This window comes from Notechis scutatus, chromosome 5, assembly GCF_049901735.1.
Source record: "Notechis scutatus isolate UNSWTSFEM ecotype Mainland chromosome 5, rNotScu1.2, whole genome shotgun sequence".
Taxonomy (NCBI): domain Eukaryota; kingdom Metazoa; phylum Chordata; class Lepidosauria; order Squamata; family Elapidae; genus Notechis; species Notechis scutatus.
In genome coordinates, this window is record NC_142013.1 from 80,781,249 (window position 1) to 80,796,661 (window position 15,413).

Here is a 15,413-nt window from a genome sequence, read left to right on the forward strand (position 1 = left end):
AGTAGTGAAACAGTAAGAGGACTCAATCCAAAGAATCTAATGTCTAAATACACATGAAAATATGTCTATTTCTTTCACGTACTATTGTCAGATTTTTTTTTAAAGATTAAAATATAACTGGTAATTCACAGCTTTTTTAAAAAAATATCTTGAGTGTAGGATCTTTATTTCCCAAGTGAGTCTAATAAGAGGCCAGCATTAAGTTTATGTATTTTAAATTATATATCACTATTTCAAAAATAAAATAAAATAATGTATTCTAGGTTTGCAACCCACCAAAGGCTATTTGGCAACTGCAAGAACATTCTGCTGAAGTGCTAGAAAAACATGGTAAGTAGAATAGTTATATCTTGATTACTGTATTCCTAGCAGCAAAAATAACTGCACTTACTAAATCTAACTTATATAAATATTTATACAGGTATTTATGATCTTCAGTTGCTAAGTATCAATTATCATGTAATATACAAGTGTTTATGGAATGTGAGTGTTTATGGAATGTTTATGGAACGTATTTTCCTGTAATAATTATAAGAAGGGAATGATATTGTTTGATAGCAGCTCTACTTGAATGTTTATGCCAATTGTTTGTGGATAGAAATTGAGCCACTTTTATTTTAGTTTAACTATTCAGTGAAATTTCATAACACAAGAATGGATTGCATACATTTTGTATATCTAAAATGTATGGTCATCCATCTGTTATGCATTTTCTTCCAATAAATTTGTATACTAAAAATATTCTTGCTTGTTTCCTTTGAATAATGCTAAAACTAATTTTATGGCTATTAGCTCTAACTAAAAGAGATTTGGGCTACTTTTATTACAAAAAAACCCCAACAAGCTTCTTTGTAGTACAATTTGTTATATCTGAAAAAATGCATGCTGAAACTGAAACATAAAGTTTGCTGAAGGGAAGTTTCTAATACATAGTTTTAAAGAACCATTTTAGTCTATTTTTCTACATAAGAGGTATGGTTCTTATAAGCATTGTGTTTTCTACTAATATTTCTATATTGCTAGCTATTTATTTTTCACTAAAGACTTTATTATATGAGTCATTAAACGCTTCCCACTTACTTCCTTACAGTCACCTGAGGCAAAAGATATAAGACTACTAATTCAATTATACCTCTCTTCTCTAACCAAAATTTTGGATTCTAAATACAGCCTGTACCTTGAAAAAGTCTGTGCATGCAACTGCTGCTTCCAATCCATTGCAAACAAACAAAATTGTAGCCTTTCTAATTGGATTCCCATATATCTATAGCAAAATACAAGACCCTGGCATTCTATTTATATAGGGACTCAATCAGATGCATATGAAAAAATATATAAACAGAATATGAATGCATTTCCATTTTAATCCAAGGACTAGTATTATTCGGAAGCACTAACAGCTTCTTGGAGAATAAGGCTAGAAGCCACTAATAGTTTTATTCTTCATAAATGTGCCTAATATTTTAAAAACAGTTTGATTTGATGGTTCAAATATCTTTAAAAACCCCTAATAAAATAGCAAGTTACTGAATAATTGGAATTTAGCAGACAACATTTTAGAGAATTAGAATTAGAATTAGAAATTTAGAATTAAACTGGTAATAAGTTGAATTTAGCTTAATTTACCTTCCTTACCCTCTAATGTTTGCTATTATTTTAATTATTTTACTATGTGTTGATAAATGTATTTATAACATTCTCCATAATCTACGGAAATGGATTATTAAAGCAGCAATATCTTTTACAACTCTTCAGAAATTGCTTACACAACTCTTCAGAAATTGCTCCCAACTACCTCCTCATGACTTCCTTACAGTCACCTGAGGCAAAAGTGCATAGTCTATTTCCTTCATCCATTCAAAAACCTGAAGACTTTGCTTGCACTTCAGTGTATTATGATGCTTCTCTGTTATTGCACAGCCATAATTTGTGAATGCCTTAAGAAAATTCCTGGGATTTGAGCCAACTTAATTTTTAATTAAAGAAAAATTAAATAGTATTATCAAAGGACAGATCACATCAATTTTACTCCATTTTATAATGTTGTCACTTTTGAGCTGTCCATAACTGTGTAGAGTTTGATAGCCTGAACAGGCAATATTTTACAAATTTTTTTCCAAATTTTATTGGTTTTTAAAAACAAACATAAACAAACAAAACATAAAAACATCAAGCTATCTTCCATAGGTGTACATACAGTGTGCCGGTTGGTTTACAAATTGTTTTGTGCTTCCATTTCGTAGTCTTCAATTACAATTACATTACATATAATCTCATATTGTCAATCAAAAATTATATACCTTAGTATCATTATTATTTATTCATTCATGTTTTACAAGATAACCATAATTTACTTAGATCTTATAACAGTTTATATTACCATCCCAAATCTATCCTAAAATCATTTTGTAGATATAATAAGAAAGAAGTACATCTTTGTATATTTATTATTTTCTAAAAGTTTACATAATTCATTACTGTACTTTATTGTCTAACCATTGATAGAAAAGATCCCAAATTTTATAAAATTGTTTATCCTCTTGTTTTCTAATTTTAAATGTCAATCTACTCATTTCAGCACATTCCAATATTTTCTTAATGATTTCCTCCTGTGATGGTATTTTCTCATTTTTCCAGTTTTTAGCAAATTCACCCTTTTCATTCAATATTTCACCATATCTAACTGTTTGTTCCTTTTTGTATATTATAGGATACGAAAATGCTTCAATAGTCGATAACCAGACTGGAATTTTCAAATAACATTGTCTTTTAATCTTCTCCCAGTTTAACCACAGAGACTCCCGTATATAATGTCTTCTAAAATACCCCTGTGTTTTAGTTCCTTTGTACCATAAAAAAGTATGCCACCACAACAACAAATCATGTCCTTCTAATGTCAACAATCTAGTATTTCTTAGTGTTATCCATTCCTTAACCTACATCAGATTTGTAGCTTGGTAGTACAACTCCCAATTAGGCAAACCAAATCCTCTAATTCTAGCATCTTGCAAAAGTTTTAACTTTATTCTCGCTTTCTTACCTTGCCATATCCCCCCCCCCCCCCCCCCCCCCCCCCCCCAAAAACCCCCCCCCCCCCCCCCCCCCCCCCCCCCCCCCCCCCCCAAAATATTTCAACACAATTTTATTTAAATCTTCAAAGTAGTCTTTTCCAAGCCTAATTGGAATTGTTTGAAACAAATATAAAATTTTGAGTAATATATTCATCTTGATTGTTGAAATTCTCCCTATTAGTGACAGTTGTAAGTTTTCCCATTTTGCCAAATCTAGTGCTATCTGCTGTTTAAGTTTAATTATTTTCTTTTAATGTACTACATCTTGCTGTCAAATATATCCCCAAGTACTTGATCTTATTCGTGACCTGAATTTTCAATAGGTCTGCCAGTTCTTCCTTTTGTCTTAATAGCATATTCTTTGTCAAAATCTTTGTCTTATCTTTATTTATTTTCAAACCAGCCACCTTTCCATATGTCTCTATCTTTTCTATCAATTTTGATGCTGTTTCTAAAGGGTCTTCTAAGATGAAAACCAGATCATCCGCAAATGCTTGCAACTTAAATTCTTCCTTTTTGATTTTCATTCCTTTTATATTCTTTTCATCTCTAATATTTCTGTTTAACACTTCCAAAGTTAACACAAACAACAAAGGTGATAGTGGGCACCCTTGTCTTGTTCCTTTTCTTATATTAATAGAGTCTGTCAGTTCTCCCTCTATCATTACCTTTGCCGTTTGCTTATGGTATATAGCTTCTATTGCTTGAATAAATTTTCTAGCAAAACCCATCTGTTCCAACAGTAATAACATGAATCGCCAATTCACATTATCAAATGCCTTCTGTGCATCTAGAAATATCAGAGCCATTTGTTTTTCAGGATGTGCCTCGTAGTATTCCAAGGTGTCCAAGATTACTCTCATATTGTCTTTAATTTGTCTCTTTGGCAGAAATCCATTTTGATCAGGATGGATAAAATTATTTAAATATTTTTTAAGTCTTTCTGCCAATATTGAAGCAAAGATTTTATAATCTGCATTTAGTAGAGAAATGGGTCTATAGTTCTTAATTTGTAATGAGTCGGCCTCCTCTTTTGGAATAAGTGTAATATAGGCTTCTGACCATGATTTAGGTATCTTCTTCTTTAACATAACTTCATTCATAACTTCTAGCAATGGAAGATTCAACGATTCTTGTAATGTTTTATAAAATTCTGCCGGAAGTCCATCTGGGCCTGGTGCCTTTCCATTATTTTGCTTCTTGAGTGCTTCAGTTAACTCCATCATCGTTATATTGCTTTCTAACATTTTTTCAGTCTCTTTAGGTATCTGAGGTAAATTAGCATTCTGTAAGTACTGGTTAACTCTTTCCTCATCAATATTCTCTTGCATATATAATTTCCCACAGAAGTCTCGAATGATTTCCTTCTTCTCTTTGCTACCATGGCAAACTTGGCCTTGGTCATCTATTAATTGCAATATTTTCCTTGATTCTTTCTCCTTTCTCAATTTATATGCTAACCATCTACCTGGTTTGTTTGCGTCTTCAAAGTAGTTCTGTTTAGCACCTCTAATTTTCTGTGCTAATTATTCTTTTTCTATTTGACCCATTTTGTGTTTAATTATATCTATTTTTAGCTTGATGTCCTTTTTCTGTGGCATTTTCTGTAGCTCTTTTTCAAGTCTTTTATGCTCATCCTCTAGGGCCTTAGAGGCTAGCTTTTCCATAGTATTCCTTTTCCTTGTATAGTCTATTATCAAGCCTCTAACATATGCCTTCATTGTATCCCATACATTCTGAATTGATGTATCTTCTTTTTTGTTTTCTCTAAAAAAAAAAGCCAATTCTTTCTCCATCCACTGTGTGAAGTCTTTTTCCTTTAAAATAGTATTATTTAACGTCCATCTAGATCTTCTTTTTTGTCCTTTCCATTTAATTGTCATTGGATTGTGATCTGCCCAAGTACTTGTTTCAATATTTATTTCTTGAATGTTAGATATTAATTCTGTTGACATCCATATCATATCTATTCTGGACCATGATAAATGTCTGTTTGAATAGAAGGTGTATTGTTCAGTCTTAGCATTTCTTTCTCTCCATGTATCTTTTAAGTTTATTTCATCTACCATTTTAAAAAAAGATTTAGGGAGAGTCTTTCTGTTTTGGTTTATTGTTTTCTGTGCTGTATAGTACAATTTATTGTCTACAATTCCATTAAAATCTCCCATCATAACTATATTAGCATAGTCCAATTCAATTATTTTCATATGTAATTTTTTGTAGAATTCTTCTTGTTTGTCATTCGGAGCATAAATTGTAATCGGGAGCGTTTTCATATTATTGTCCATTATTTCCACCATTAGTATTCTTCCATCATCATCGGTATAGATCAATTTTGCTGGGGTGGTCTCTTTAATATATAAAACCACTCCTCTTTTCTTACACTGGGTCAAGGAAGTAAATATTTTCCCTAATTTTGGCTGTACCAACAATTGTTCATATTGTTTTTTAATATGTACTTCTTGTAGACAAATTATATCAAATTTTAATTTCTCTAATTTATGAAAGGTTTTCCTTCTTTCAACGGCTGAGTTAAGTCCATTTATATTAATTGTAATCAGTTTTTTCTCTTCCATGGTTATATTTTATAGTTAGGTTTAGCAGCTCTCGTAGATCTTAGTTCACGCTGTTCTTTGGCTTCCACCTTTCCACCTACTGCGCCTTCTTTTTCAGTCGCCATTTGGCAGTCCTCTTGGAATTCAATTAGTGAGATCTCTTTTTCTGCCTCTTCCTCTTTCCTTCCAAAAAATTCTGTATAAAATAATTCCGCTTTCTCAATTGAGTCAATTCTATGTCTCTGTTCTTGCCATGTGAACATTAAACCTTCTGGAATCAGCCATCTATAATTCACCTCTTTTTAAAGTAGCATTTTAGTCAGGAATCGGTATTCTCTTCTCATCTCTCTCACTCTTCTGGGTATTTGTTTCAAGACCACAATCTCCTTGTCTTTATATTTCAATGTTTTCTCTTTTGCCACTTGAAATATTTGCGTTTTAATGGCTTTGTAAATCTAATGTGAACTTCTCTTGGTAAGCTATTTCTTATTGCATATCTTGTGAAAACTCGATAAACCTCATCTATTCCATCCATCATCTTCTCCTGAGTTATTTCCAAAGCTTCAGCCAGTATTTCTATCATTATCTCAACTAGGTTTTGTCCTTTTTCTTCCTCTACGTTTTGGAATCTAAGATAGAATTCTGATCTATCCATCTCCCATCTCAACATACCACTTTTATCTTGTTCAACCACCGTTAATCTATTATCAATATCTCCAATCTTCTTATCTCTTTGTTTATCTTCTTCAGTCTTTTGGAATCTCTCATCATACTTTAACATCATTTGTTGGATGTTCTCCACTTTTTCATCGGTTTTCCCTGTTCTTTGTTCAATGTTCTCTGTTCTTTGTTCAATAATCTCTGTTCTTTGTTCAATTTTCTCTGTTCTTTGTTCAATGTTCTCTATTCTCTTTTCAATATTCTCTGATCTTGCTTGAATATTTTGAATTCCTTGCATAATCATCTGCAGAGTCTCTTTTTCTTGCTTTAACATTGTCTGTATTGAACGTTGTCCTCCAGATGGTGGAGAGGAAGACGTAGAAGTTGAAGAACCAGGAGCTGTAAATTTCCTACTCATTTTAAGCAATTCAGTATCTTCAGGTTCTTCTAAACCATAATTCAATTGTGAAGTAACCAATTATAGTTCAAAATAAAAATAGTGGAAAAAAGAAGCCCAATAATAATAATAAAAAGGGAGGACAAAATTTCTTCAGGTTCTTGTATACCTTAATCCAATCAATAGTTAGATAAAGAAAAAGACTTAAGAAAGAAAGAAAAGGAAAAGGAAAAAATCTTCAGGTTCTTCAACACCTTAATCCAATTGAAAGGTCTCAAATAGAAAAAAGTGCATAAGAATAAACCAGAAAGGTAGATGAAAAAACAAAAATACCAGGGAAAAAAAGGCTTTTAAGGCTTTCCCTTTAAAATAAAAAGCAAGCATAGAGATTGGACTCCCCCCCCCCCCGCCCCCCAAAAAAAGACAAGCTCCAACAAAGCCAAAAACCCAAATAGTTATTACAAAAAAAAAGATAAAAAAAATACAATAAAGCTGGTGAGGAGGGATAGCACAACTTAGGAAAAGTAAAAAGGGCACACTGCACTTTGTTTAATTATCCAAGGCTCTTATTATAACTCTCTTCTCCAAAAACTTATCACCTTTTTTCCCCCTACGTTTCAACACCAGACTCCAGCTGTTGATAGAATCCCAGAAGAGCACCTGCAATAATACTCTCCCATGCTCTTCCCTCTATCTTATCAAATAGCAATGTCCTTGAAAAAGAGTCTCAGTTCTTTCTTTCTCAGCTTTGTCTGGTCACAGGGAAATATAATATTTTCAAGCCTCTAGTTGGCAGTGTTACAAAGTTTCTTTGCTCTCACTTTCCCCCTCCTTTTCCGAGCAATATATAATAAGAATTAATAAAAAAAGAAAAAGATATTTTAAAAAAATGAAATAACTAAAGGGAGCCTCTAGCCTATAATATTACAAAATCAAAAAGGAGAAGAAAAAAATAGATATAAACAAAAAACCCAGTCCAGTTTCAAAGTACAAGATTTTAGAAGATCCAGCAATGAGGAAAAAAACAAAAAACATTACTTTGACATTCCTGTTTAAAATTGCCGCTTAATCACTTCTGTCAAAAACTTTTACAGATTCTTTCTTTTCCTTAGGGTGTCCTTTCAGATCTTAGAATTAAAAAAAAAAAAAGTTCTCACCAAACCGGCACACTCTCTCTGCTCTCTCCCGTTTCGGAGCTGTCCCAACTTCAGCAGTTTTAATGGCTGCCTCTATGCCGCTGGCAAGAAGAGCTTCTGGATCTACCAGGGACTTTGCGGTATCCCTGGGATCAACAGGATGCGCTCTTCACTTTCACCGTCTCTTCGGGACGGTTTAGATCCGATATTTTACCATTTTTTTATTTCTGCTTTTTGATAATCCCACTTTATAACTAGTTTATAGCTTATAGTATATTTAACTTACAAAATGTTTTAAATTGTTAAAACAATTTAAAACCAACAATTAAGAATTGTATATTAAAAGCAATAAGGTAAGGTAATAGAAACGTATAAGACATCATCTGGTTCTGTTTCAGCAATGGATGTCTTCAGTTGGAGAGAAGAAAGCCAATGGGAGGCCTCAGGGTACTGTGGGTACGAGTATTGCTGAATAATCACTGGCTGATAGCGACATGACAGAGTAGAAGATCAGCCTTACGTTTTATATCAGTGAAGCCAAACTGCAGGAAACAATTGACAAGTAAGCTTGAAACTAAATATCTACTGCAAATATGTGGGAAGACTCAAAGCATATCAAACTGTATTGCCCTCTTTTAATATTTTTTGTAAGTAATAGAATATAAAACGATGGTTCTCAGACCTTACCGTAGGGTAAAAAGAATGCTGCATATCTTTTGAATGAAGACTCAGCAAGTTGCATTGAACTACATATTGCCAAGTATGCAGTCACTGAATTCATATTCTTATGATTTTTATTATGTACTTAATTTTCTGTATATTCCTTGAATTTAACATTTAATATCAGTGGGGATGCAGTCCATTGACAATGTCATTCTGATTAGTGGGTTAGCATTTTATCTGCTAATGCACTCCTAATATTTAATCCTTGTTAGCCAGCTCACATTTATGAGATGGGTTGCCATGTAAATCAATTCAATATTTTAAAAGACAAATCTGAAAAAGGATAGTAAATTCATGCCATTCCCATAAGTGGGCCTCAAGCTCTGTCTGATGTTATTAGAAAAACTGATTCTAAATCCAAGGCAGATGACCTCTAGAGGCCTGACTACAACTACTATCATCATCTGTAATCTTTAATCATACCAGTTGGGTTGATGGAATATTCACAAATGATCAAAATTTGAAAATATATTTATAATTTATTTATCTATTGAGCTTAGGATAAATATTGAAAACAGAGCCTTTGCAAATGAATATTTTCAGCCACTCTGATTTTACTCATCAACATCCATCTTTCACTCACCTATAGTGATTTTGAGACCAAAAAATATTCCATTGTAGGCATGAAGAACAATCTTGTGCTCTGTTACACTTCTAAGTTGGCCTATACAGATATTCCTTGGCGTAACATGTCATTAGGGCCAGTAACACTGTCGCTCATTAACGCACAATGTCATGTGACATTCAATAGTAGTTGCAACAGTTCTGGTTGCTGTCATTAAGCAAATCCTACTTGGTCATTAGGTGTGATGTCATATGGTCATTATTTGCAACTTCCTGCTAGCTTCCTGATTGACTTTGTTTGTGGAAAACCAGAAGTAAAGGTTGCAAATGGCAAACCACAGGATGCTGCAATCATTATAATTGCAAGCCAGTTGCCAGTGCCCAAATCGTTCATTTCTAACAAAATAAAAAAATGTTTTTTGATCCACCTGCCCAAAGCCAAAACATATAAAACTTAAGAAAGTGCCTATCCTGAAACTCAAAAGACAGCTTTTTAACTATTATTCTTTTTCATAAGGAAGGCTTTAATTTTATTAGAAAAAATCTTATTAAACCAATGAAGCTCATTCTCTAGCTGAAAGGAGGAATTTCTTGCAAAGAAAAATAAAGAAAAAACAAGAGAATTCAGTGATTTCCACATGGAATCAGTTCAGTCATCTTAGCTAAACCAGTTATTACCTTGCAGAAGGTTTTGGGTTTTAGAGTGTGTCCAGAATTTTTTGAAGAGTTTTGCATTGAAATAAGTCATTTGAGTTTACTATTCAGATGTTGATAGGCAGACTCTCTTAATCCTTCCCCTTTTCTTCTGAATACTATTCTGTTTTATAGAACATGAAGGATAATTGAAGGCTAGCCTCTTTAGGCTTTATTGCACAGTCAAGGAAAATGTTCATCGCTAGCCAGAAAAATCACAAATCAATTGATGATTAAATTCACATTCTTAATCTTTGGTACAAACTGGAAGCAAACTGATTTCAGCAGTTATATTGCTGTACAAATGGGATTATGCAGGAAAAGCTTTCAGGGAAAGCAAAAGTTGATTGTCATGTATTTGACCTCTTTATATAGTGTCAACTTACAAATGCTTTAGATGGCATTACTGGATCATATCAACGACTAGGTCTCTTGTACGTATTTGTGTACCAACAGGAACAGGCTTTAGATCTTTATAGAATTTTGCAGATAAGAAATGTTGAACTAATCATGTTTTTAAAATGACTTCTGTCAGGAATGGCTTTCACTGACCTGATATGAATATTCTTGAACAATTTCAGAGTTGATTATAGAAGTCAAAATAGCTCTTAAAAACTATTGGCAAAAATGGATACAGAATATATAAACTAATTGCCATACATTTATTTATTTAGCACTGTTAAGCCTGTGCTTGGCTCAGCACAAGAGGACTGGCAAGAACATATTTTTTAATCAACGACACAAAATTGTGATCACCCCAATGTCACCGAATGGCCACAGCTTGTAAAAGGTAACTATCAAGATAAAGCAAAACTTCTATAAAACAAAATTTTTAAATATAAATCAACTGCGATCATAACTATTTAATTATTAAATTTTAGGAGGACACTATCAAGGCAAGTAAATTAGTGATGACAATCTCTTTTTGTATAATTTTGAATGTTCGTGATAATATTTAAAATATTATCATTTCAGAATTATCATTGGAAGATACTTACCTTGGTCCACCATATAGTTGGTGGAACCCACCACTGTCTAAATCTGTTTGAACTTTTTTTTTAAGAGAAAAATCCTTCATATAACAATAGTATACAAACAAATTTTATCTTTTGCTTTAAAATTTTGTTTTATTAGGAAACTTGGTAATCTTGCTAAATGCAGCAAACTTGCATACCTTTGCTTTTTCTTTCCTAGGGAGTTACAGTGGAGGTAAAAGGAGTGGCTTGCAGAATGGAGAAGTTGCTCCGAGGGTTTTTGGAAGTGAGCCACCATTTGAAATTGCTAGTTCATGCTGCAGTGTTCAGATTAGTGGGTGTGTGTTGTGATCACATTTTCTGCAGTATAATTCAGGGCTAAAAATTTAAAGCATTTGTGATAAAATTATATTAAATATATAACAACTAAAAGGTTTGCAAGTGCTTTATGCTGAACATTTGCTTACTCTGTAGTTCTATAGTTCTTTCTGGATTACTTAATATAATGATTTTTTTAGGATTTCAAAGCTTTCATACAAATGCCCTAATGTTCCTGCATTGAAGCTGAACAGCATTAATTTAAACAGTTTTTATAAAATCAATAATTTTATATTTTTTGATGATAAAAACCAGGTCAGCTGTGTTTCTGAAAAATTTAAAAGACAAACAAATCAAAACACTTGTAACATGGAAATTATATTTCATCTCAGTTAATATTTACGGACTAACAAGAAAAATAAATACATCTTTGAATCAAGGGAATATTTGATGCTCTGTGAAAAGAAGCATTTAGGATATAAAAATAAAATGTCATGTATTTTTTTTAAAGTGCACCATAGAACAATACCCTTATTAGGCCAACATAAATAACACAAAATAGTTGCTAAACTTTTGTGTTTGCCAGTACTCTTCATCAGACTAAGTGTTAAAGCAGGAGAAAGGGAACAATCTGGCCAATAAATCATGGAGTACACATATATTCCAAACTTGAGTTTGGAAGACTGTATATTTAAATAAAAATCTGGTGGTACTGTTTAAAAATCTGGAAATTAAGGTTTATTTATTAATTTTATAGGTCATCCAAATCCATCCCATTTTAAATTTGAAATGTCCAATAAAATAAAATATTGGTATGCTAAGTCATTGACTCAAACATCACCCAAAGTCACATTTAATGTCTAGTGAATTATCTAGGAAGGACCTCAAGGGTTATATATTTCATCTTCCCTTCAGCATTGAAATTGAGCCCTGGTTTATGGCAAACCATTGTTTGTTGTTTACAGCTGGACCGAAATTGTTATTTAGGAGACACTAACCAGATCAATGAGAATGAAAGGTTAGTTTTTATAACTATTAAAAATTAATTTTAAACATCAAATCAAATTGTTCAAAGTTTGGAGCTCATTTTATCCAAAAATATACCAGTCACATACATACATCATCATATTATTTCAGAAATCTCAACATGTTTTATTCAGTTCAGAATGCTTCTGGATGACTTTTCTTTCTCATTTTAGTGTTAGATTTAACAAACTCTTTAAAGTTTTACTACAGTTGCTCAAATAGATCCGTGTTTCCATTATATAGATATTAACAGTTTTCACCATGTGATACACAATAATTTTGACAAGCTGGAGCTATTTACCATTGCATAAAACTGTAGGCAAAAGTATATTCATAATGAGCTTTCTATTATTTCTTAAAAAGTTATTTAATATGATTCTCCTTGCTAAAGAATATGTCATTTCTAGTTCTAGCCCCTTAAAACCTTAAAGGCAAAGCAAAAAGAGGAACCCAAATAGATAACAGTAGCAATAAGCAAAATATTTTAAATGTGAAACACCTTGCATGTGAAATGGGCTGTTTTTATCTTGATTTGCACTTGAAACAGCTGTCCCACATTGGAAACATTTTGTATATTCCTTAGTAACAAGTTTCATTGCTTCAGCTGTAGTACTATTCAAATAAACAGTTCAGCTGAACTTTGCCTCAAATAATGACATAATATTTGTATAATCAACTAACAACGTTCATGGATCTGAAGCTTTGCAGTTGAGAAGAGGAAAATTGATATATTCTGAAATTTAATCTCCATACTTAGAGGTTTCATTTTACAAGTTTTATTTGCCTTATAAAACAATATTTAAAGTGGTTAATTGTAAGCAACATGACCAGAGCTTGTATTTATGCTTCTCCTGGCTGTAGGCATCCTTATTTGTAAACGTCTTTCCTATGAAAACTAGGTGTTAGTATAAAGCATTAACATCACATAATATAGAGCCATATCACATTCTTCTTACCTAGATGCAAAGTTGCTTAAGTTTTTATTTAAACATTTCAGATCACCAGGAGAACCTCACTCTGAAAACTTTGAAACTAGCCGAATGTAAGTATAAATAGCATTATTAAAGAATGCATTTGATATATTGTGTGTTAAAGCCAGATGCAACATCAGGGTTGTATTATGGCAGTTTTGTAATAGCTACCTTTAAATTGTATTTCAGAGAAATTATTCAACATGGAAACCCTATAGAACTGTATTCAACTTTCTTTAATGGGGTGCTGCATATGCAACAGAACTGTCCTTGAATTTTCTCCCGCTGTCTTCCCTGTTAGTGCTCCAAAATTTATTCCAGAGAGTCCCCATTATGCTGGACAAGATGTGGGAAATGGAGAAGTGGGTATAAATTCAGCCTGTTCTTCTAATTGGAAAGCTTGATTCTCCCAGAATGACAGAAATAATGACCATAATAATTAGGATTATTATGGATAATAAAGATACTAAGGATCCTAATATGCTATAAAATCCAGCTTTCAGAAAGTTACACTTTCAAATATAACATGATAGTTTAGTGTTTGAGTAATATTCAATGTCCCATTGAACCTATTAACTAAAATTAAAGTATACAATTCATTAGGGTTTAAAAGAGTCCTAAAGAGGTGCAGATCACAGTCTTACAATTTGTACATATGTGAAATATTTGTATAGAGTTTCCTACATCAAATTGTTTCAAAATGATATACATGTAGCAGTAGTTAATAGGGTTAGGGTTAAGGTTAATAGTTACTTCATAAGTGGAATAAGATATTAATAGTCAGGCACCCACTTGGAAGCCTAACCACTACATTCTATAGCACCTGCAATCTTCAGAATACAACATGGGTAGCTTCAGATGAAATGCCTATGGTAGTTTTGGTACTGTTAATTTTCAGTCTTCAAAAGTAAGGCAAACTATTTCTAAACAGCCATAGTTTCCTACTATTCATTATGTGCAACTACAGTTTAACCATGCCCTGGTTTTTTAACCACAACTTGATATTTCCAAACTTTTGAAGCTTGAGGGGCATTTTAGTAACTTCATACATAAAATTATTAACAACATGCCCTTAAAATGAAAAGAAGAAAAGATGGTAAACCACATCATAAAGAAAACAGTTTTAAAAATGACTGAATTATTTTTTATCCAAAATAGAGTAATTTAAATAGGTCATATTTCAGACATCCATTGCTGCATATTTAGCAACTATATACTTAGTCTAAAAGTATAAAGTTACATTTAAGGTGTTGTACAATTCAACCTTGATTTAACTGATTGTTATGGGAGAAAGGGTGTTGTGGTTCGCTGGCAGCAGGTGCGGACAGCTCAGGTCTTGGAGAGCAAGGACTCAGATGAGGGCCCTGCTTGTGATGCAGGGATGAGGCCAGGACCATCAGGGAGTGGAATGCTGCCTTCGGAGATTGTGGAGGCTGGCAGCAGTGATGAAGAGGTTCCAGTGTGCGTGCACGCAGGGCTGCTCGAAGGAAAGAGCAGCTGCAGCAGCACGGGTGACTTGGGAGTAAGGCTGCAAGGTAATGGCCCCTCCCTCAAGAGATAAAAGCCAGCTGAGAAACTGGAGTTCTTTGCAGGAAGCAAATAAGTTTTTGCACTCAAGCCTTGTGGACTTTCGGAATATCTTAGTTGGTGTTTGGAGACTCTTTGTGTTTGAAATATTTCTTAGTAACTTTATCTAGTGTTCTTGGCAGCCTTGCACCACCTTGGCAAGGTTTGTTCTTATCAAAGATAATTAATTTGAAACAGTCTTTTAACCATGAAGGAACGGAATTTATAAAGAATCATTAAAAGTTTTTTCTGTTACCTCTGTTTCATGTTTGTTTCCTTGGAACAAGGTTTGGGTCAGAACAAAGGGTCCATTAAATGCCAGTGCTCTTTAATTCAAATTATGTAAATGGCATAATTTGAATAATAATATAATTGATATTTTTGTCTTCCATCAAAAGCTTCTCAATATCCAATAAAATAATGGCTGCTAGATTTTCACTATTTGGAGTTTAAAGTAGCTTATTTATGAATCAATATTATCAGAAGCTTAATGGCTTAATAAATCCAGTTTATACAGATTTGTCAGAAAAACAAGCTGTAATTCAACAAGTAAGGTTGCTATTAAAATTGTAGCATTCACAATTAATTAGAAAAAAATATATAATTGCACTGTATGGTTGGATTCTTGTCATTCTTGGTAAGCTATAATAGTACCCTCATTGAAGATAAAACATGGGACCGTCTTTGAAAAAGATAAACCAAGCTTGCTTTGTGTATCATCAATACACTCTACCTAAATTTTATAAAATTAATTACAAA

General features: G+C 32.7%; 1 protein-coding gene across 7 annotated transcripts in view; it reads left to right on the forward strand.

Annotated features, from left to right (window-relative positions):
• UBE3A (ubiquitin protein ligase E3A) overlaps positions 1–15,413 on the forward strand; it is a 56,930-nt gene that overhangs the window by 12,207 nt on the left and 29,310 nt on the right. The window contains exons 2-6 of one of the 7 annotated variants that reach the window (XM_087967123.1): positions 264–330; positions 8,218–8,381; positions 10,474–10,589; positions 12,057–12,109; positions 13,115–13,159. In XM_087967123.1, coding sequence (XP_087823249.1) covers positions 13,158–13,159 — 2 coding nt within the window. In that variant the 5' untranslated portion in view covers positions 264–330; positions 8,218–8,381; positions 10,474–10,589; positions 12,057–12,109; positions 13,115–13,157. Of the gene's footprint in view, positions 1–263; positions 331–420; positions 512–8,217; positions 8,382–10,473; positions 10,590–10,993; positions 11,112–12,056; positions 12,110–13,114; positions 13,160–15,413 lie in introns of those variants that run through there. The other 6 variants (XM_087967125.1, XM_087967124.1, XM_026666832.2 and 3 more) reach the window with 6 other exon arrangements.